Here is a 19315-nt window from a genome sequence, read left to right as displayed (position 1 = left end):
CTATATACCTTTAGTGGCAAGCTTAAGTAAATATAAAATCCGTAGAATATATACAGCTCACGCAGAGAAACATCCCTACGTCAATATTTTCATCGAAATAATTTTGTAAAATTTGCATCTATATATCGACGTCTATATATATATACACAAAATATATATATTATATATATATTTATTATTATTATTTATTATATTATATAATAATATATTATTATTTATTATATAATAATAATAATAATAATAATGATATATTATTATGTAATTTTAATTTATTATTATTTATGATTTATAATTCTTTTATTATTGTATTGTATAAAATTTGAAATGATTTAGTTCCATCTTTCTGCTTTAACCACGGATCTTTCTAAAGTTTCATTTATCGAGAAAAACATCGTGAATTGCATGCAGACATTCTTGCGTGGGCTCGCCTACGATTTGATTCCAGCGCGACGTAAGCATCTTTGGACGATTGTGAAGAATGACAAAGTTCGCAGTGACAGCGACATCGGACATCTGTCACTCGGCGAGATAATTGTGAAAATAATGTTGCAGGCGTTTCTGCAACGTGTACAACTGTCAGTAAGATGTGTCAAGGTAATAGCGATTCCCTATAGCCTTCTGCGCTGAATAAAAATTTATTAACTTGATTAAACCCTTCAACTAAATTATTATTTTGTTAAAGCAGAAAGATGGAACTAAATCATTTCAAATTAACTTGATTAAACCCTTCAACTAAATTATTATTTTGTTAATTGAACATATATTAATATAGATACGTTGTGTTAGATTTAATATGTGATATTTAATTTAATGTTTAATTAACTAAAAAATAATATTAATTTAATTGAAAAAGATTTAGTCAAGCTCACACATTTTTTTTCAATGTGGCAGATATCTTTCTGATTAAACCATAAATTTTAAAAAATATTAGTTTTTTTTTTAAAAATGTAAAAATATAAAAGATATATATAAATTTTTTTCCAGCTACAGATTATTTACTGAATTACTTCAGATTTCATTATTTCTAATTAATTGTACAAATGTATCAAAACATTGTTCGAATTAAGGAGCAATTATCTATAATATGCAGAAATACAAACGTAATGTTGAGTAAGATATTCCCTGACGTATTATGTCTCGTTACTGAATAAAACTACCTTTTCCCGACGATATGTCACGTAGATATTTCTATGAAATAAGCAAATTTCGCTATTCGTATAATATAAATGGATCCTAGCAAGAAAGTACGCATTACAAATGTTCCCTTTAAGAGGCTATCTCTGTTCCTGCCTTCGCTCTTCAGCCTAGGCAGCGAGTGCTGGAAATGGAGCAATAATTGCTTTAGTTTGAGGAAAGTCAAGAAACCGACGATGTAACATCATTTACTATAACAGTATAAGTAGAACGGTTACGACTTGGCGTTATGCGAACGCAATTCAGGATACGTTTATATGCGCGTGTGCTAAAATTGGTAGAAGGGAAACCTACTCGTATGTATGCGCGAATTCCGATGCTGTTCGAAATCGAACGCGTTTTAACATTCTCCACCATAACTGTAAACGCAAAATGATATAGCGATCGCGCGCGATCTGAGTTCACATAGTTTTTCTCCCGCAGTTGAGTTTCAGACCTGTTTTATCGACAAAATGTGAGACTATATTCAACTGTAAATCTATTTATTGGCTGTACAGACTGTTTTTTATTTGAAATTAGAGCACTTCCATATTTGTTAATATTAATACTTTAATTTGTACAGGAAAAAGATTTATCAATCTGTATAGTCTCATATATCTCTGAATTCTAAACATTCATATTCAATTCTGTAATCAAAGATATATAAGATTATACAGATTGGTAAAGCTTTTTCCTGTATAAATTAAAGTATTAATATTAACAAAGGGCGAAGCGCTCTAATTTCAGGCAAAAACAAACCATATAACCAATAAATAGATTTACAGTTTATCTAACCTCACATTTTGTCGATAAAACAGGAAGGAAACTTAGGTTCGCTTAGAATCTCCTTAACCCGCACGATCGATGATCGAACGGTATAAAAGAGATGCATCGTTATGAAAACTTGTTCGCGTGAGTAGGAAAAAAAAATATTAGCTTAAGACGCTCTTTGCTCGAATTTATACTATTATTATGGGAGATTAGGAGATACGATAAAAGCCGCGATCGACGATAAATCGTCCCTTCCTTCCTGCACCGCCCATCCGTGATTTGGTTTAATCCACCGAGCGGTGAAAAACCGAACGCGGGCGTGGATTTGGTCGATCGGTTTACTGGTGGCGCGGCTCGCGTCCGGATCGGGCGAACTAGTAGTTTTGCGCGATAGCCATTACCGACACGCAGTGGTTACGGTCGATGTATAATCCGCCGCGAGAAATTGACGCAAGAGCCGGGAGTGACCTTCCTCATTCGTTTCATTCACGTGCTATTTTTCTCTGATCGTCATTTCCTCTCTCGATCGATCATTTCGTATACCTTTCTCCTATTTCATCCTGCATGGTCGTCGCAAAAGATTCCATTTAAGACTTCTATTTAAGATTAAGTAAACGTCTTGTTTCAAATGTGAAACGAAAAACGCTATTTTCGAAATTCATTCTATATATTGCATATACAGGGTGTTTCTAAATGAGTGCAAACAATTTTAGGAGATGATTCTTTGTCGAAAATTGAAGGAGGTTTCTTGTATAAACGTATACTCTTATATATCCCTTTTTAAAGAGAGAGATAACAATTGAGTTATTTTTTTTCTCAAATTTCAGACAAATTAGAAAAGTGAAACTGGGTGGATATTTTTTTAATTTGTCTGAAATTTGAAAAAAAAAAAAAAAAAATAAATAAATAAAAACTATTTTTGCCTCCCTCTTTAGAAAAGTGTACTTTTCAGGGAGGAATATAAGACTATATGTTTATAGAAACCCTCCTTAATTTTTGATAAAGAATCATCTCCTAGTATTTTTCACACTTATTTAGATACAGCCTGTCTATTGAATATTTAATATATTATTATATTATTTAAAAAATATATTTATATATTATTAAAAAAAAAAAAATATATATATATATATATAATATATATTTAAAAAATAATTTTCAATATATTTCTTCATTTCTCCACAGATATTAGAGATTTAGATAAATCAATTATTTTTACGAGACATTGTCGTTCTGTACAGTATAAGTATATATAGTTTTTAAAATTTTGTTTTTTGCGCTAAAATAGTAAATTCTAGCAAAGTACAGTGCACTGTAAAAAATGTGTAATATATTACACAAAAATATGTAAAGTTACATAAATGTAAACTTGCATAATAAATAATGAAAATGCATACATTTTCATTAATTATCGTGTAATTTTACACTTAATTATAATTAACAATAATTATTACAATAAATAAATCATTATTTATGTAACTTTACATATTTTTTTACAGTGTAACCTGAACGAAGCCTATATACATATAGTATAGCAGTGCGTTAACACACACATACAAAAAAAGAAGGAAGCTATAATGACGAATAGCAAAGTTGCTAGGTCAATAAAAATCACAGAAAGAGGAGCGCACGATTGCAGTTCTCCGAACAGATAGAAAACATTTTCGGATGACACTTCTATTACGGGAACGCAAAGAATCCGTCCCCGTGGACAGTCTGCGAGCTACACGAAGGGAAGGGAAAGAGCAGCAAGAAACGAAAGGTGGCAGATGGATCTTTGGGGAAGACGCAGTGGCGGATTTAGGGGCATCAGGAGCCCTAAACGAAACACTTGTTGAGAATCTGTAAATCATAAAAGAAAAAATATCAATCATCTACGATATACGCTTCTGATAAACGTCACAAATTTGACAAGTATAATTAATAATAATGAATAATAATAGTATATTGTGTATCAAGTGCGGAAAGTTGACAATTGGTCACGAGTGCAACCCACACGAGTGAACAATTGTCAATTCACACTTGATACACATACTATTTTGTATTGCAAGTGCAGGCAAAGTGGCTGTTTCGGCGCGTTTTCTGTGCGCGAGGCGGCCGATCGCACGCCGCCATCTTGCCGCGGCACGGTGGAGGAATAGCCGGTTTCAATACATTTCCTACGGCTTGAGCCGTATACAATGACTTTTAACGCGGCTCAGCCGTAGATAATGGCTTTGAAACCGGTTTATTCACTCACCGCGTCGCCGCTAGATGGCGGCGGGGGAAATCGGCCGCTTTCTGCACAGAAAACATGCACCGAAAGTGCCACATTGCCTGCACGTGTAATACAAAATATTATAATTAATAATAAATATTATAAAATATTAAAATTAATAATGAATAATAAAATATATAATTAATGATTAATAATAAATAAAATAAAAAATACGATAAATTCGTAAAGACTCGAGCAAGATTCAGTTATTGGTCGATCATTTTGTAAATCCGCCACTGTAGAATTGCGACGTGCGACTTTTACTCTTATTTCCTCCTCGCCGCAGAACGCGTTTCCGTCTCTTTCCCAACCCTTCTTCTCACCAGCTGGCTATAAATCTCCCGGCACTCCGTCTATCGCTCTGAGTCCGGAGCACTGAAATCTTCGCTTTATCTCTTGGATACATCAACTTGACCGTGTGTTTCTAGATATCTCGTCCGATTCGCGAGCGAGATCGGATCTATCGTATAAGTACGAGGGAGACGAAATTACGCGAATTGGTTGACCTTTAGTTATCGGTTCGTAGATTGACTTTCCTAATTATTTCGGTAGATATGGTTCGTACGAACGTGTAGATTTAATTAAAATTAATCATATTTTTAAATTAAAACACCGTAGATATATTCATAATAGTCTCGTGTTAAGAGAAGTGAGTGATCTCGATAATTAATCAATTAGAATAATCATTGATAAATTTAATGTTAAACGAGCGTTGCATTAATTTAATTAAATTTTACACAACTTACCTTCTTGCATTGAATGAATTAAATACGCAGTAGAAACATTTGTGTTATCTTGTTAAAAACGGTCCCCGTTAAAATTTGTGTTTTAAGTATTTAATACATTCATGTGTTCATTTAACATATTACTGTTCTGTTAATCGAACTTAAATGTTAAATTATTAAAAGAACTAAAAAAATGTAAAAAATAATACTTTATTAGTGACAAGATTTTTCTATTAAAATTTACAGAAAAAATGTTGATGATAAAATCTGAAATTAACATATTTTTGTTAATTTTTACATTAAAATTATGTTAATTTTACACAAAATTTATTTCAAATTATTTGAAGTTTTGCATTTCTTTTGTGTTAAAATATTGACACAATATTTATGTCTCCATTTAACATATCCATGTTATGTTAAATTAATACAAAAATTTCTGTGGACCGTTTGAGACATGTGATATCTGTTTTGAACAGAAATTTTTCAACTGTGTAATAATCAACTTTCATCGTCTTCAAAGTGATTTTTCTTAATAAAAATATAGAAAAGAAAATATAAAATATCGATAATTATGCACTATAAAATATACGAATAACTAAAACTTTTGATTTGTTTTTAAATCAATCTGCGTGTGTACTAAATATGTAAATATATGTAAATATCGTACGTGTACTTAAATTTAATTTACATTTCGCAAAGGAACGATTATCGTTTATATTACGCGGTATTTCCATATATAGTGCATATGTATATTAATTAGATATCTTTATTTTCGAAACTTATTTCTCTTATTCGCGTTCGTTTCTCTTTTCGTTCTATAAAATTCAAGTTGGGTTCTCTAAAGTGAGCACAGCTGACGAATTTTTTTTTTTATTAAGATTCTTCCCGCAATACCCCAGCGGGAATATTGATTCAATTATATTATGTGCCTGGGATTATTATACGGATTATCTTCTCGGAATAAAAAAGATAGCACGTTCGTACGGAGAATAATTAATTTGACGAGATAAAATAAAAAAAAGGACTCACCAAATGCTGCTTGATGAAATTTCCCAGTGGAGATAACTTTCGGATGCTGGATCTCAAGTTTCTCCGTTCGTTCCTGACCTGTTGCTCTCTGGAACCAGAAATATGGTAGATTAATTAGGTAAATATGTCTAAAATTCTAGTAATAAATTAAAAAAAAATTAGAATATTTCTCACAACAAATTGCATCAATATGTTTACAAATGTTTTTTGAAATGAAATAAAGTTAATTTTCATGTTTTACTCTTATTTTTGAGAATTCATTTAAAATTTCTTAATACAATACTTTTCATGTAATGTAAATAAAATGTCTTAATTTTCAACAAAATCAAAAAAATACAAATGTTTTTAAAAATATATATTATTAATGCAAACAGCTGCAAACGAGCCTGAATCTGGAAAAAGCAGATTTAAAAAAATCTTTAAAATGGTCAAAGTTCACTCTTGACCGTTTGTTTAAACAATTGTTATAGTTATAAACAAAATGCTATCGTTTTTCGTAGGAAGAAATTAATTTTGTAAAAGTCGAGTGTCAGGTTCACATAGCTAAATAAATTGCGATTTTTTGTTGGACTCTGTCATTTTATTTTATTACTTCGTCGCAAAATTGCCGTCTTTTACAGATATTTTGCAATGCTATAATATTACGTGAAAGCAATATACAGGTACTCTTTGGATTTTGATATTTGTTCCAGGAAAACCGAGTAGTTTTATTACATTGCAATATTCTCGCCCACAATATCCGCAAATATCGCGATTTAATTCGAACGTTCTTTAGCCCGTAGTAAGCAATGCGATCAAATTTTCTTTCACACAAAAGGCGATACGTCTAGGATTCGTAATAACAAAAAGCTCGAGTTGAAACGACGAGCGTGCGGGAAAATGTTTCATTCGCGAAAACTTTGCGACGGAATCTCTCACTTCCACAGTTACTTTTCCTCCCACGGTTGCTTTCATTTCTTTGTGGAAAGGCGTTAAAGCCCGCGGTCCAGAACGATCTAAGAGGAAGGATTCGCGAAGAATGGAATAGAAATGTCAGCCATGATGTTTCACGTTTTCAGTATACGCTGGTCTAAGACATAACGGTATGAAATGGCAAACCAGCACGTTTCTTTATATCCATTGTTTAAAAAAGTTAATTACATAATTTTTTGAATATTGACAAATTTATATGATTTGCGTTTTGTAAAATAAATGTTATAATAAAATAAAATATTTTATAATATTAAAATCATGAATAATAATAAGAGAATAGAAAATAAAAAATATGAACTTTTATATAATATATTTATTTTATATTACACGGTTAAATTTTTATTCAAATTTTTAGTTATAGTCACTAGTCACTCTTTACTTTTTTTATATTTAATTATTTTTTTTTAATATTGACAAATTTATATGATTTGCATTTTGTAAAATAAATGTTATAATAAAATAAAATATTTTCTAATATTAAAATCATGAATAATAATAAGAGAGTAGAAAATAAAAAATAAGAATTTTTATATATAATATATTTATTTTATATTACACGGTTAAATTTATTCAAATTTTTAGTTATAGTCACTAGTCACTCTTTACTTTTTTTATATTTAATTATATCATTTTTTTAATATTGACAAATTTATATGATTTGCGTTTTGCGATAATGTTATACAATAATTTTCTTATTTTTCTCTTATTTTCAATAATGTTTTTTTTCTTTGCAATGGGTAAAAAAAATTGTCATATTATAAACATTAAAATAATTTTGTGATATGATTTGTAAAAATATCGAAAATATAATTGATATAACTTTTTTTGGAAATTTAACAATATTATTTCTGATAAGAGAAAATGTTATTTAATATCAATTTAATTGTCGAAATATTTATCGCGGAATTAATCCCGTGATAACGCAAAATCCAAATACATCTGCTATGATTAATCAAGTTGATCGATGTATTCTTTCTACAATGCTGTTGTCCAGGGATGTATTTTTTCAAATTTTATCGACAATAAATGTCAGAGAAAGGAACGAAATACGAGTATACTAGCGGATCACTGATGTGGAATATCAAATAATAATGACTGAGAATCGAGTGATGCATTGACCGGAAAATTGAAGAGGAATATACCGATGAGCTTCGACTTCGCCCGCCCTTCAAAATAGTTTCATCTTCCCTCGCCTGTTTCCAAAATTGGGAAACAATCATGTGACAAAAATCCAATAATTACGACAGAAGATTAAAATTGACGCGATCTTCATGATTTTTATATTAGAACATGTTTTATTTTATTATGAAGACATTTATTTTATGAATAAAATAAATGTTATTATAATAAAATAAAACATTTTCTAATATATTAAAATCATGAATATAAAATAAGTACATATTATATAAAAATTCATATTTTTTTATTTTCTATTCTCTTATTATTATTCATGATTTTAATATATTAGAAAATGTTTTATTTTATTATGATAACATTTATTTTACAAAACGCAAATCATATAAATTTGTCAATATTAAAAAAATATAATTAAATAAAAAAAAAATAAAGAGTGACTAGTGGCTATAACTAAAAATTTGAATAAATTTAACCGTGTAATATAAAATAAATATATTATATAAAAATTCATATTTTTTATTTTCTACTCTCTTATTATTATTCATGATTTTAATATTAGAAAATATTTTATTTTATTATAACATTTATTTTACAAAACGCAAATCATTTATAAATTTGTCAATATTAAAAAAATATAATTAAATAAAAAAAAAAAAAAATAAAGAAGGACTAGTGACTATAACTAAAAATTTGAATAAATTTAATCGTGTAATATAAAATAGATATATAAAAATTTATATTTTATATATTATATAAAAAATATATTATATTATATTAATTAAATAACTATATTGTATAAAAATTCATATTTTTTATTTTCTATTCTCTTACGTTGGTTGTCCCATTTTTAGGCTTAAGACTTAAAAAGTCGATATAAAACTTAGAAGGGTGGCGCACCCTTATGGCAAGAATATGCAACAATATTTCGTGCGATTTAGGCTTTTATTTTGCGGAAGCAGAGTACATAAATATTGCTGTAGCAAGCTTGATTTACCGCGAAAATCTCGTAACTTGCGTTTCGCAAAAGCTATCCATTCTGTTCGGACGACGCGTTTCTTCAAAGAAAGGAAAAAAGCAACAGCTTGAAGAGGAAGTACGTATACACGCGAATGAAAGAATTGTGTACAGGTCTGTCAAAATAATTCTTCGAAGAATCGAGGCTACGATTTAAAACAACAATTTAAACACATATATAAAATATAAAATACGCGATAGAGATTCAAATATCTCGAACATTTCGACGAGAATAAAGCAAAGAGAATTTTTTTGACCTTTTCCTGCTCTCTCTATATTTACTTTCGAGTCCATCGCAATTCTTTGACCAATGCAGTGATTTATCGCGAGTAGCGGTTTATTGACCTCTTTCCGTCTTCCTGTCTCTCATTCTTTTCAACTGTAATTTATTATCCTGCCAATGAATCGAGTATTGCCACACGAACATCCGTATAGAAGCAAATGGACGACGTTTTACGATCGTTTTCCGTTTAGAAAAGGATCCACTATGAATCTTTAAGAACGACTACTATAAGGACGCGCAATCGTTTATTTGTTTTCATTTTTCTTATGAAATAATGATGGAAAAGTAGAAGAAAAACAAATAATTTAATTGATTGACACGTTGTTTGTTTGTGGGAGATGAAAGAGAAAATAAAGAAAATAAACCTGTAGTGTATTTTAGACAGACTCGGAGTAAGAAATTGAAGGATTATGGAGTAAAATGTGAAAACTCATTAATAAATTGTAGTCTTTATAAATTCTAGATAAATATGAGTTTCAAGAATTCAATTAAGGGATTATTTAATATAATAATTACAAATGATTAAAGATGTCACAAATGCAATATTTAAGTAAAACAGTTAATGATATAGAGAGAATTTTTTCTTATTGGTAGAATTTATCCGAAAAATCATGAGACAATTGGAAGAATTTTATCAGAGTTTCTCTGATTAATAAGATTAACACAATAAGATATAAAATATGTTCTATTAATTTTACTATGTACATATATGTAATATATAATAATATATAATAATATGTAATATTATATAATATTAATATTTTTTATTGTGGTAAATATTAATAAAAAAACTCTTATAAAATTCTTCTAATACCATATTATCCCATGATTTTCAGGATAAATTCTAAGAGAAAATTCTCTCCGTATAAAAAAAATTATTCTGACTTCAAATATAGAATAATGACTTTATCTGATTAAATTTTGAATACATTATATAACTATTACTATATCTAAAATTAAACTGTCTATTTGGAATTTTATAAGAAAAATCACAAGATAAAAAATATTCATATCTACCACAATAAGATATAAAATGTGTTCGATTAATTTTACTACGTACATTTTAATATTTTTTATTGTAATAAATATTAATCAGAGAAACTCATAAAATTCTTCGATTGCCATGATTTTCAGAATAAATTCTAAGAGAAAATTCTCTCCGTATAAAAAAAATTATTCTGACTTCAAATATAGAATAATGGCTTCATTTGATTAAATTTTGAATGCATAATGTAAGTATTACTATATCTAAAATTAGACTGTCTATTTGTAATTATAAGAAAAATCACAAGACAAAAAATATTCATATCTACCACAATAAGATATAAAATGTGTTCGATTAATTTTACTACGTACATTTTAATACTTTTTATTGTAATAAATATTAATCAGAGAAACTCATAAAATTCTTCGATTGCCATGATTTTCAGGATAAATTCTAAGAGAAAATTCTCTCCGTATAAAAAAAATTATTCTGACTTCAAATATAGAATAATGGCTTCATTTGATTAAATTTTGAATGCATAATGTAAGTATTACTATATCTAAAATTAGACTGTCTATTTGTAATTATAAGAAAAATCACAAGACAAAAAATATTCATATCTACCACAATAAGATATAAAATGTGTTCGATTAATTTTACTACGTACATTTTAATACTTTTTATTGTAATAAATATTAATCAGAGAAACTCATAAAATTCTTCGATTGCCATATGATTTTCAGGGTAATAAATTCTAATAGAAAATTCATTTCGTGTACAAACAAGTAATATCAAATAAATCATTTATACTCACAGAGGCGGTTTCGTTTCGCTGTCATCTGCGTCAATGACAGCGCGACTCAAAGCCGGAAGACTACTCGCTTCGTACGGAGGATTGGTTAAATCTGAAACAGGACCAAAAGAGCACGAGTGGTGTCTCACTTATATGAATCTCGCAGAGAATAAAGCTTTATTTTGTCCGAGAGTAGAGAAGAGCATAATCCCACGATACAAAATTAAGTTAGCCAGACCGACCCGACTCTTATATTTTTATGAAAAGAGTTAAGAGAAATTTTGTCCCGCGATAAACTTTGACAATAAATCACTTTATGGAAATTAGATGGATAATTAATGCGAAACTGACGGAAGTGGAGAGTTTAAATCATGTCATGACAAAAAATTAAAAAAAAAAACAGAAAATGCTGAATAACATAATTCTATAAAGAAAAATAAAAATATCGAGTTATAATATTTTATACGCACTCAATATTTTTGAAATAAATCTTTTCATATTCAATGTGTTATACAATAATTATGTAATCGTCAGGCAATTAATAAATCATAAACTGTAATATATATTTACCTATACTGGAGTGATAATAATCGCTGTGTCGTCCATAAGGAGGTGCGGCAGGATGCGAGAGAGTGTTTACTCTTCGTCTAAGGTTCGTAGCCTGCAAAATCAAAATAAAACGACATTCCATAAATTCCATTAAGAACTCGTGTCGCGTATACATCCGGAAAAATCGCGTAAACTCGCACCTCTGACGCTATTGACATAAAAAAATCGCAGAAAAGGACGAGCTATACAAGTCATCGCGTGCGAGCTTTTTTGATTTCGATAAAGGATTCGCGCGATACACTCGGAGCTCTTCCTCTTCGTTCTTTTCCGTGTCGGGATTGAGTCCCGTTGGAAGAAAGAAGGAGACTATGTATTTGGTTGTTGAGTGAAGAGCTTTTTGCTTTTTATTCAGAGTGCGTCTCTTTATCGAGAGATCGATCAGATTTTTATATATTAAACTTTCGTTGCGCACAGACACAAACCTCGACTTCAGTATGACCGTTGCAAACGTAAAAGATAAATAACTGAGATAAATATATTATTTTCCTTGCGATATAATATATACACTGAAAAAATCCATGTATTTTTACAAAAATTATTTATACAAAACTACTTGAAAATCACTTAATTGCAATTTTTTCCCATACACTGAAAAAAATTTAGTTAATTCTTATAAGTATTTATTTCAATACTGTCAAATAAATCGTCTATTTGAAACTAATAATATTTATTTGATATAAAAAATATTTATTTGTTTCAAATAAATGATTCATTTGGCAGTATTGAATTGAATATGAATAATTTAGTCATTTTTTCCAGTGTATTTTTTAAAGTAAAAATACATATTAATATAAAAATATGTGTAAAATATAGGTGAAATTACTATTTTTATGAAAAAATCACTTGTAATTTTAAATTTAGTATTTTTATTTTATTTTATAATATTTCATATTTATCCATTTTATTTATAGCATTTATATATTGTTAGGATTTCCTATGTGTAATTCCATATTCAATGGAATATTTTTAATCTTGAAAATATATAAAAATATATTTCATATAAAATTACATCTAATCTTCTCTATGAATAGTAATATTGCATGATTAAATGGATCGAAAAGAACCCAGTATAATCATGTAATTTCACACAAATATTCTTTTAGTGCATATTTGTTTATGATCCCCCTTCTGCGAGAATTTTGATGACATCAAAGTATAATAATTGTGAAATTTATAACCTTCTTTTCAAACGACGAATTTTTGTATTACAACTTTCTCTTTTTCTAAAAGATTTTTTGCATTTATATAACAGAGAAAGAGAGATAAAGAGAGAATATTAATTAAATACTGCTTTACAATTAATTGCAAACGTATTTCTGTGTACTCTTATACGTAGCAGGTTTTAAAAATTTATATTTTTCAATCGGAGCTGTTGCGAGAACCATCATTATAATTTACAGCACGTGTGCCACATATTTCATATTAATAAAAAGGACGGTATATGTGAATAAAAGAAATAATAAGTATGTGGCGCAGCGAAACGGACATAAAACCCTGCATCCCTACATTTAGTATCCCTATATATATTCAGGAGAGGATATAGGTAGCGAAAAACTTTATAAAACTTTGGCGCCATTCAACAGCCATTCTCGCCATTAATTCTCAACGTGCAAACAGGATGAGTTTCCTGGGAGCAAGAAGCACTTACGCGCAAAGTCGGGGAGGAAATGAGGTAGAAAGTCTCATTATGTTCGCAAATTTTTCATTAGCCAGCTACGTAAATAGCACCGGACGTTTTAAGAGACTGCGCGAAGTCTTCTACTATGTTGTCAAATACGTGAGATTATTGTCTCGCCGCGATAAATTGCGGGAAATTAGAACTTCATCTCCTCTTCGACTCTCACATCTCGTTTACAGTCTATTACATCGCAAAAAAATATTTGTGTGAAATTACATGATTATACTGAGTTTCTTTTTCGACCGAGCATAGATCGTGCAATATTGTTATCCATATGGAGGATTACGTGTAATTTCATGTGAAATATGTATATACTTATATATTTTCAAGATTAAAAATATTGCTCCGAATATAGAATTACACATACGAAATGCTAGCAATGTATAAATGTTATAAAATAATGTTATATAAATAAAATGGATAAATAAAGTTCAAAAATAAAAATACTAAATTTAAAATTGCAAGTACTTTTGGATAAAAATAGTAAAATTTTACCTATATTTTGCATACATTAATATGTAATTTTTAGTTATTACTTTTTATACAATATTTAAAATTAAATAAATTTTTTTCAAATCAAAATACTTAAATTAAAAAAAAAATATTTGTTATAAGGTATTTCTTTGCTTAAATAAAAAAAACTTTATTACGAATGAAGGAAATAATTTTTCTTAAGCGAATAATTTATTTAAATTTACGAAATAGTTTTTTCGCATTCTGCTTATTTTTAAAACAAACAAAAATTTATTGGACTACATCTTTTATATTTTAAAAAATTAATTTGTTTATTTGAAAGAAATCATTTATTACTTTTTATGGTACAATATTTAAAATCAAATAAATCTTTTTCAAAATCAAAATATTTATATTAAAAAAAATTATTTTGTTTTTAAAAAATCATTTTTTTTAATCAAATTGTTTTCTTAAAATTATCAAATACTTCTTTAAATTAAGGTAATTTCATGAATATGGATAAATTTAGCAAATTCTTGCCGAAACGAGAAATCGTTTGCTTGTAAATATAAGGCTACCGAGAAATGCGATTTTAGAAATGATGAAGACGATTATAGAACTGCAATAAATAATATTAATACATAATAAATATTATTAGATAATTAATAAATGAAAACACGATCTACACTCCATTCCTCTCAGCCATTAATAAATAATAAATATTAATTAGCCATAGTAAATATTAATAAATAAATATTATTGCATAATAAATAGCGCATAATAAGATTTACTATGTACGTAGTAGAATTAATTGAACATATTTATCTTATTGTGATAGATATTGATATTTTTATTATCGTAAATATTAATTAGAGAAATTTTTATAAAATTTGTCCAATATTATATTGTCCCATATGATTACTATGATTATCAGGGTAAATTCTAAGAGAAAATTCTCTCTGTGTAGATTGTAAACAAGTTTATTCTTCGTCATTTGTTAAAAATTATCTGGCAGCTACACTGAAAAAAATCGATGTACTTTTTATGAAAATTACTTGTTCAAACTGGAAAAATTACTTAATTATCACTGTAATTTTTTCCTCATATTTTTTAAAAGTAAAAATACATATTAATGTATGCAAAATATAGGTAAAATTTTACTATTTTTATCCAAAAATTACTTGCAATTTTACATTTAGTATTTTTATTTTTGAACTTTATTTATCCATTTTATTTATATAACATTATTTTATAGCATTTATACATTGCTAGCATTTCGTATGTGTAATTCTATATTCGGAGCAATATTTTTAATCTTGAAAATATGTAAGTATATACATATTTCACATGAAATTACACGTAATCTTCCATATGGATAACAATATTGCACAATCTATGCTCGGTCGAAAAAGAAACTCAGTATAATCATGTAATTTCACACAAATATTTTTTTCAGTGTATACTGAAAAAATCCATGTATTTTTACTTGTTCAGAATTGGAAAATTATTTGCTTATCACTGTAATTTATTTTTCCATTTTTATAGTGAAAATACATATATTAATGTAAAAATACATGTAAAAAAAATATAAGTAAAATTACTATTTTTATGCAAAAATCATATGTAATTTTAAATTTACGATTTTTTACTTTATTAGAACTTTATTTATCCATTTTATTTATAGCATTTATTACATTACTAGCATTTTCTATGTGTAATTCCATGTTCAATAAAATATTGTTAATCTTGAAAATATTTAAGAATATATTTCATATAAAATTACATATCATCTGTAATCTTCCATATAAGTAGCAATATTGTACAATTATGCTGGGTCGGAAAAGAACCCAGTGTACTCATGTAATTTCACACAAATATTTTTTTCAGTGTACACTGAAAAAAATCCATGTATTTTTACTTGTTCAGAATTGGAAAATTATTTGCTTATCACTGTAATTTATTTTTCCATTTTTATAGTAAAAATACATATATTAATGTAAAAATACATGTAAAAAAAATATAAGTAAAATTACTATTTTTATGCAAAAATCATATGTAATTTTAAATTTACGATTTTTTACTTTATTAGAACTTTATTTATCCATTTTATTTATAGCATTTATTACATTACTAGCATTTTCTATGTGTAATTCCATGTTCCAATAAAATATCGTTAATCTTGAAAATATTTAAGAATATATTTCATTATAAAATTACATATCATCTGTAATCTTCCATATAAGTAGCAATATTGCACAATTATGCTGGGTCGGAAAAGAACCCAGTGTACTCATGTAATTTCACACAAATATTTTTTTCAGTGTACACTGAAAAAAATCCATGTATTTTTACTTGTTCAAAATTGGAAAATTATTTGCTTATTACTGTAATTTATTTTTCCATTTTTAAAGTGAAAATACATATATTAATGTAAAAATACATGTAAAAAAAATATAAGTAAAATTACTATTTTTATGCAAAAATCATATGTAATTTTAAATTTACGATTTTTTACTTTATTAGAACTTTATTTATCCATTTTATTTATAGCATTTATTACATTACTAGCATTTTCTATGTGTAATTCCATGTTCAATAAAATATCGTTAATCTTGAAAATATTTAAGAATATATTTCATATAAAATTACATATCATCTGTAATCTTCCATATAAGTAGCAATATTGCACAATTATGCTGGGTCGGAAAAAATCCAGTATAATCATGTAATTTCACACAAATATTTTTTTCAGTGTAGATAATTCGCGAATCAAATTGTCAATAAGACAGAGTAAGTTGGTAAATTATGTGCACAGAGCGCGATTGTATCATATACTAAATATAGACGCTGGTACGGATGCAAATGGGTTAAATGGTTAATTTACCAGTTTCGCGTGCAAGATTCAGATCTGATACATAAAACCGCGATTCAGGTGTTTGGATTCCTATAGAACAATAGCTCCGATTAGAATCCAGAAATTTCGGATAAGCTTTCCTCGCGAAATCCTGCTTTACGTTACGAGATTCTCAGCCACGAATGACTAAATTTAGAATTCAAAAAGCATCAGCTCGCATTCTCTACCGCGAACGTATCGTAGTACTGAATCAACCCTCTAATCCTTTAAACCTTTAAATTACTCTAATGTTTTATTTCATTATTTTGCCGATAAATTACATTTTTATACGGATATTTACGGATATTACGGCGCAAACAAAATTAGAAATTATTAAATTAATTAATAATTATGCATGTACATTTGAATTTAAATATTTGCGACATGCAGGTTAATTTCGTACTATTTCATTTTACATAATTACATTCTGACAGAATTAATCTATAATTTTCGCACGCGAATACCGGAAATTCTTCATCATTTGAATTGCCATTGGCATTTTAACCATGATGTAAACCGATAATTTTCCATTTCTCGCACATGTAGGGCACGGAATCTCACTGAAACTTTCTGGTGCAAGTTCACCTTTTTTTCTATGAGAAAAGTTCGCGAATAAAAAATTGAAGGAGATACCGGCAGAACGTTTTCTCCGGGATGTTTCCTCGCTAAAAGCAGAAAATCTGATTCGATGATTAGGCAAAAATTTCGCCGAGTCTCTCCCGTGCCAATTCTCGTAAATACGAGAATCTGTGGTCCAGTAAAAAAATGTAAATTGAGAAAAGCTTCTGGCAAGCGGGAATAGAATCTCATTAATTTTTCTGAACTCGATTAACAAGATCAAGCATTTCGTTCTTAAATTCCTAAAAGACGATAAGCATAGCAAGTAACTATTAATTATGTCCCGATTCGACATGATGTGCAAAATGTACTAAAGCATATCAAAATCGTCATTTATTTTATCTTGACAACATGTAGATTAAATTAGTCATGATTAACTGAGAGAAAGAAAAACGGAAATAAATAAATATTTAAAGAGAAAAGACATATAATAAGAAGACTTTAGCCTCACATTCTAAAATTACGCGATGGTCGTAAATTACGCTTGATTAACAACCTGCGTTAATTAGAGAAAAAATTTTCCGAGAAGAAATTTCGAATAAAAAAGGCTCTCTAGATTCGTCCGTGTAACGAACAATTCTCGATCATTATTTAACATCGTCCTATTATTCCTGACGACTCTCAGAGCCGCTGGTCGTTATTCCCTGAAATATCTCTTTTAAAAATGCTGAGAAAAAATTACGGACGCGTTTTCCTTTCCCTTATTTTTTCGCGAGACTTGGAAATTTTTTCAAGACTTCTTTTTGTAAAAAAAAAAAAAAATAATAAAAGATCCTTACAGGATTTTTCTCCATCAGACTACGCGTCCTTGAAACTTGCACCCTGCCGTCAAAAACATCCTCCTCAAAGGCGGCCGTATTTTTACAGTCAACCACGTCGACTCGCTCGTCCTCCGCCAGCGAGCTGAGACTGTTGTACCACTGCACGCTGTTGGTCCTGTAGGGCTGCTTTAAGGGCTCGTGACTGCGATGAAGATCTTTGCTGAAGCTCAAGCTGCGTCTAATCGGCTGCAGACCGCGATTGATCGCCGCCGGTAAACCGGCGCTCCCTTTTAGCAGCGCGCCGAATTTCCGACGGAACGACGCGCGCCTTTCGAGCTTTCCGCTCGAGCTGTCCGCATCCCTTGATAAGCTTTCCTTCGACGCCGATCTCTTCACGCCAGAGGATTTTGGCCATTCTGTTTCAACGGATAATGCGACGATATTAAGCGGATGTGCTGACCAAATATGTTTTATCGATCGAAAAAGTGAGTTTAGATTCGACTATAAATCTATTTATTGACTGTAAGGATTTCATTTTGGTTTATTCTTGAAATTATAATGCCCCCTCCCATTTTTAATATTAATACTTTAATCGTGCAAAAGGATTTATCAATCTGTATAATCAATCAAAATATAAGCACTTAAACTTATAATTTTATGAGATTTTATTAGTTCAAGTGACTATATTTGATTGATTATACAGATTGATAAATCCTTTTGCACAATTAAAGTATTAATATTAACTAATATTTGATTGACTATACAATAATATTAAACGAGATATAGAAATTAATAATTGACTATAACTGACTATATTTTGATCGACTATACAATATTAACTAATATTAATACTTTAATTGTGCAAAAGGATTTATCAATCTGTATAATCAATCAAAATATAAGCACTTAAACTTATAATTTTATGAGATTTTATAAGTTCAAGTGACTATATTTTGATTGATTATACAGATTGATAAATCCTTTTGCACAATTAAAGTATTAATATTAACTAATATTTGATTGACTATACAGTAATATTAAACGAGATATAGAAATTAATAATTGACTATAACTGACTATATTTTGATCGACTATACAATATCAACTAATATTAATACTTTAATTGTGCAAAAGGATTTATCAATCTGTATAGTCAATCAAAAT

At 28.5% G+C, this 19315-nt stretch overlaps 1 protein-coding gene across 7 annotated transcripts in view; it reads right to left on the bottom strand.

The window, feature by feature from the left end:
* LOC114937813 (pleckstrin homology domain-containing family G member 5) overlaps positions 1 to 19315 on the bottom strand; it is a 193269-nt gene that overhangs the window by 116580 nt on the left and 57374 nt on the right. For 6 of the 7 annotated variants that reach the window (XM_029311451.2, XM_029311455.2, XM_029311453.2 and 3 more), the window contains 4 exons: positions 18170 to 18567; positions 11710 to 11800; positions 11161 to 11251; positions 5956 to 6043 (listed from right to left, as the gene is read on the bottom strand). In XM_029311451.2, the coding sequence (XP_029167284.1) occupies positions 5956 to 6043; positions 11161 to 11251; positions 11710 to 11800; positions 18170 to 18567 (668 nt within the window). The remainder of the gene's footprint in view (positions 1 to 5955; positions 6044 to 11160; positions 11252 to 11709; positions 11801 to 18169; positions 18568 to 19315) is intronic. The other variant, XM_029311457.2, reaches the window with a different exon arrangement.

This window comes from Nylanderia fulva, unplaced genomic scaffold (genome assembly GCF_048542155.1).
Source record: "Nylanderia fulva isolate GAGA-0341 unplaced genomic scaffold, ASM4854215v1 Scaffold4, whole genome shotgun sequence".
Taxonomy (NCBI): Eukaryota; Metazoa; Arthropoda; class Insecta; order Hymenoptera; family Formicidae; genus Nylanderia; species Nylanderia fulva.
Note: the sequence above shows the minus strand (reverse complement) of the source record. Positions and strands in the feature narration are given on the sequence as shown.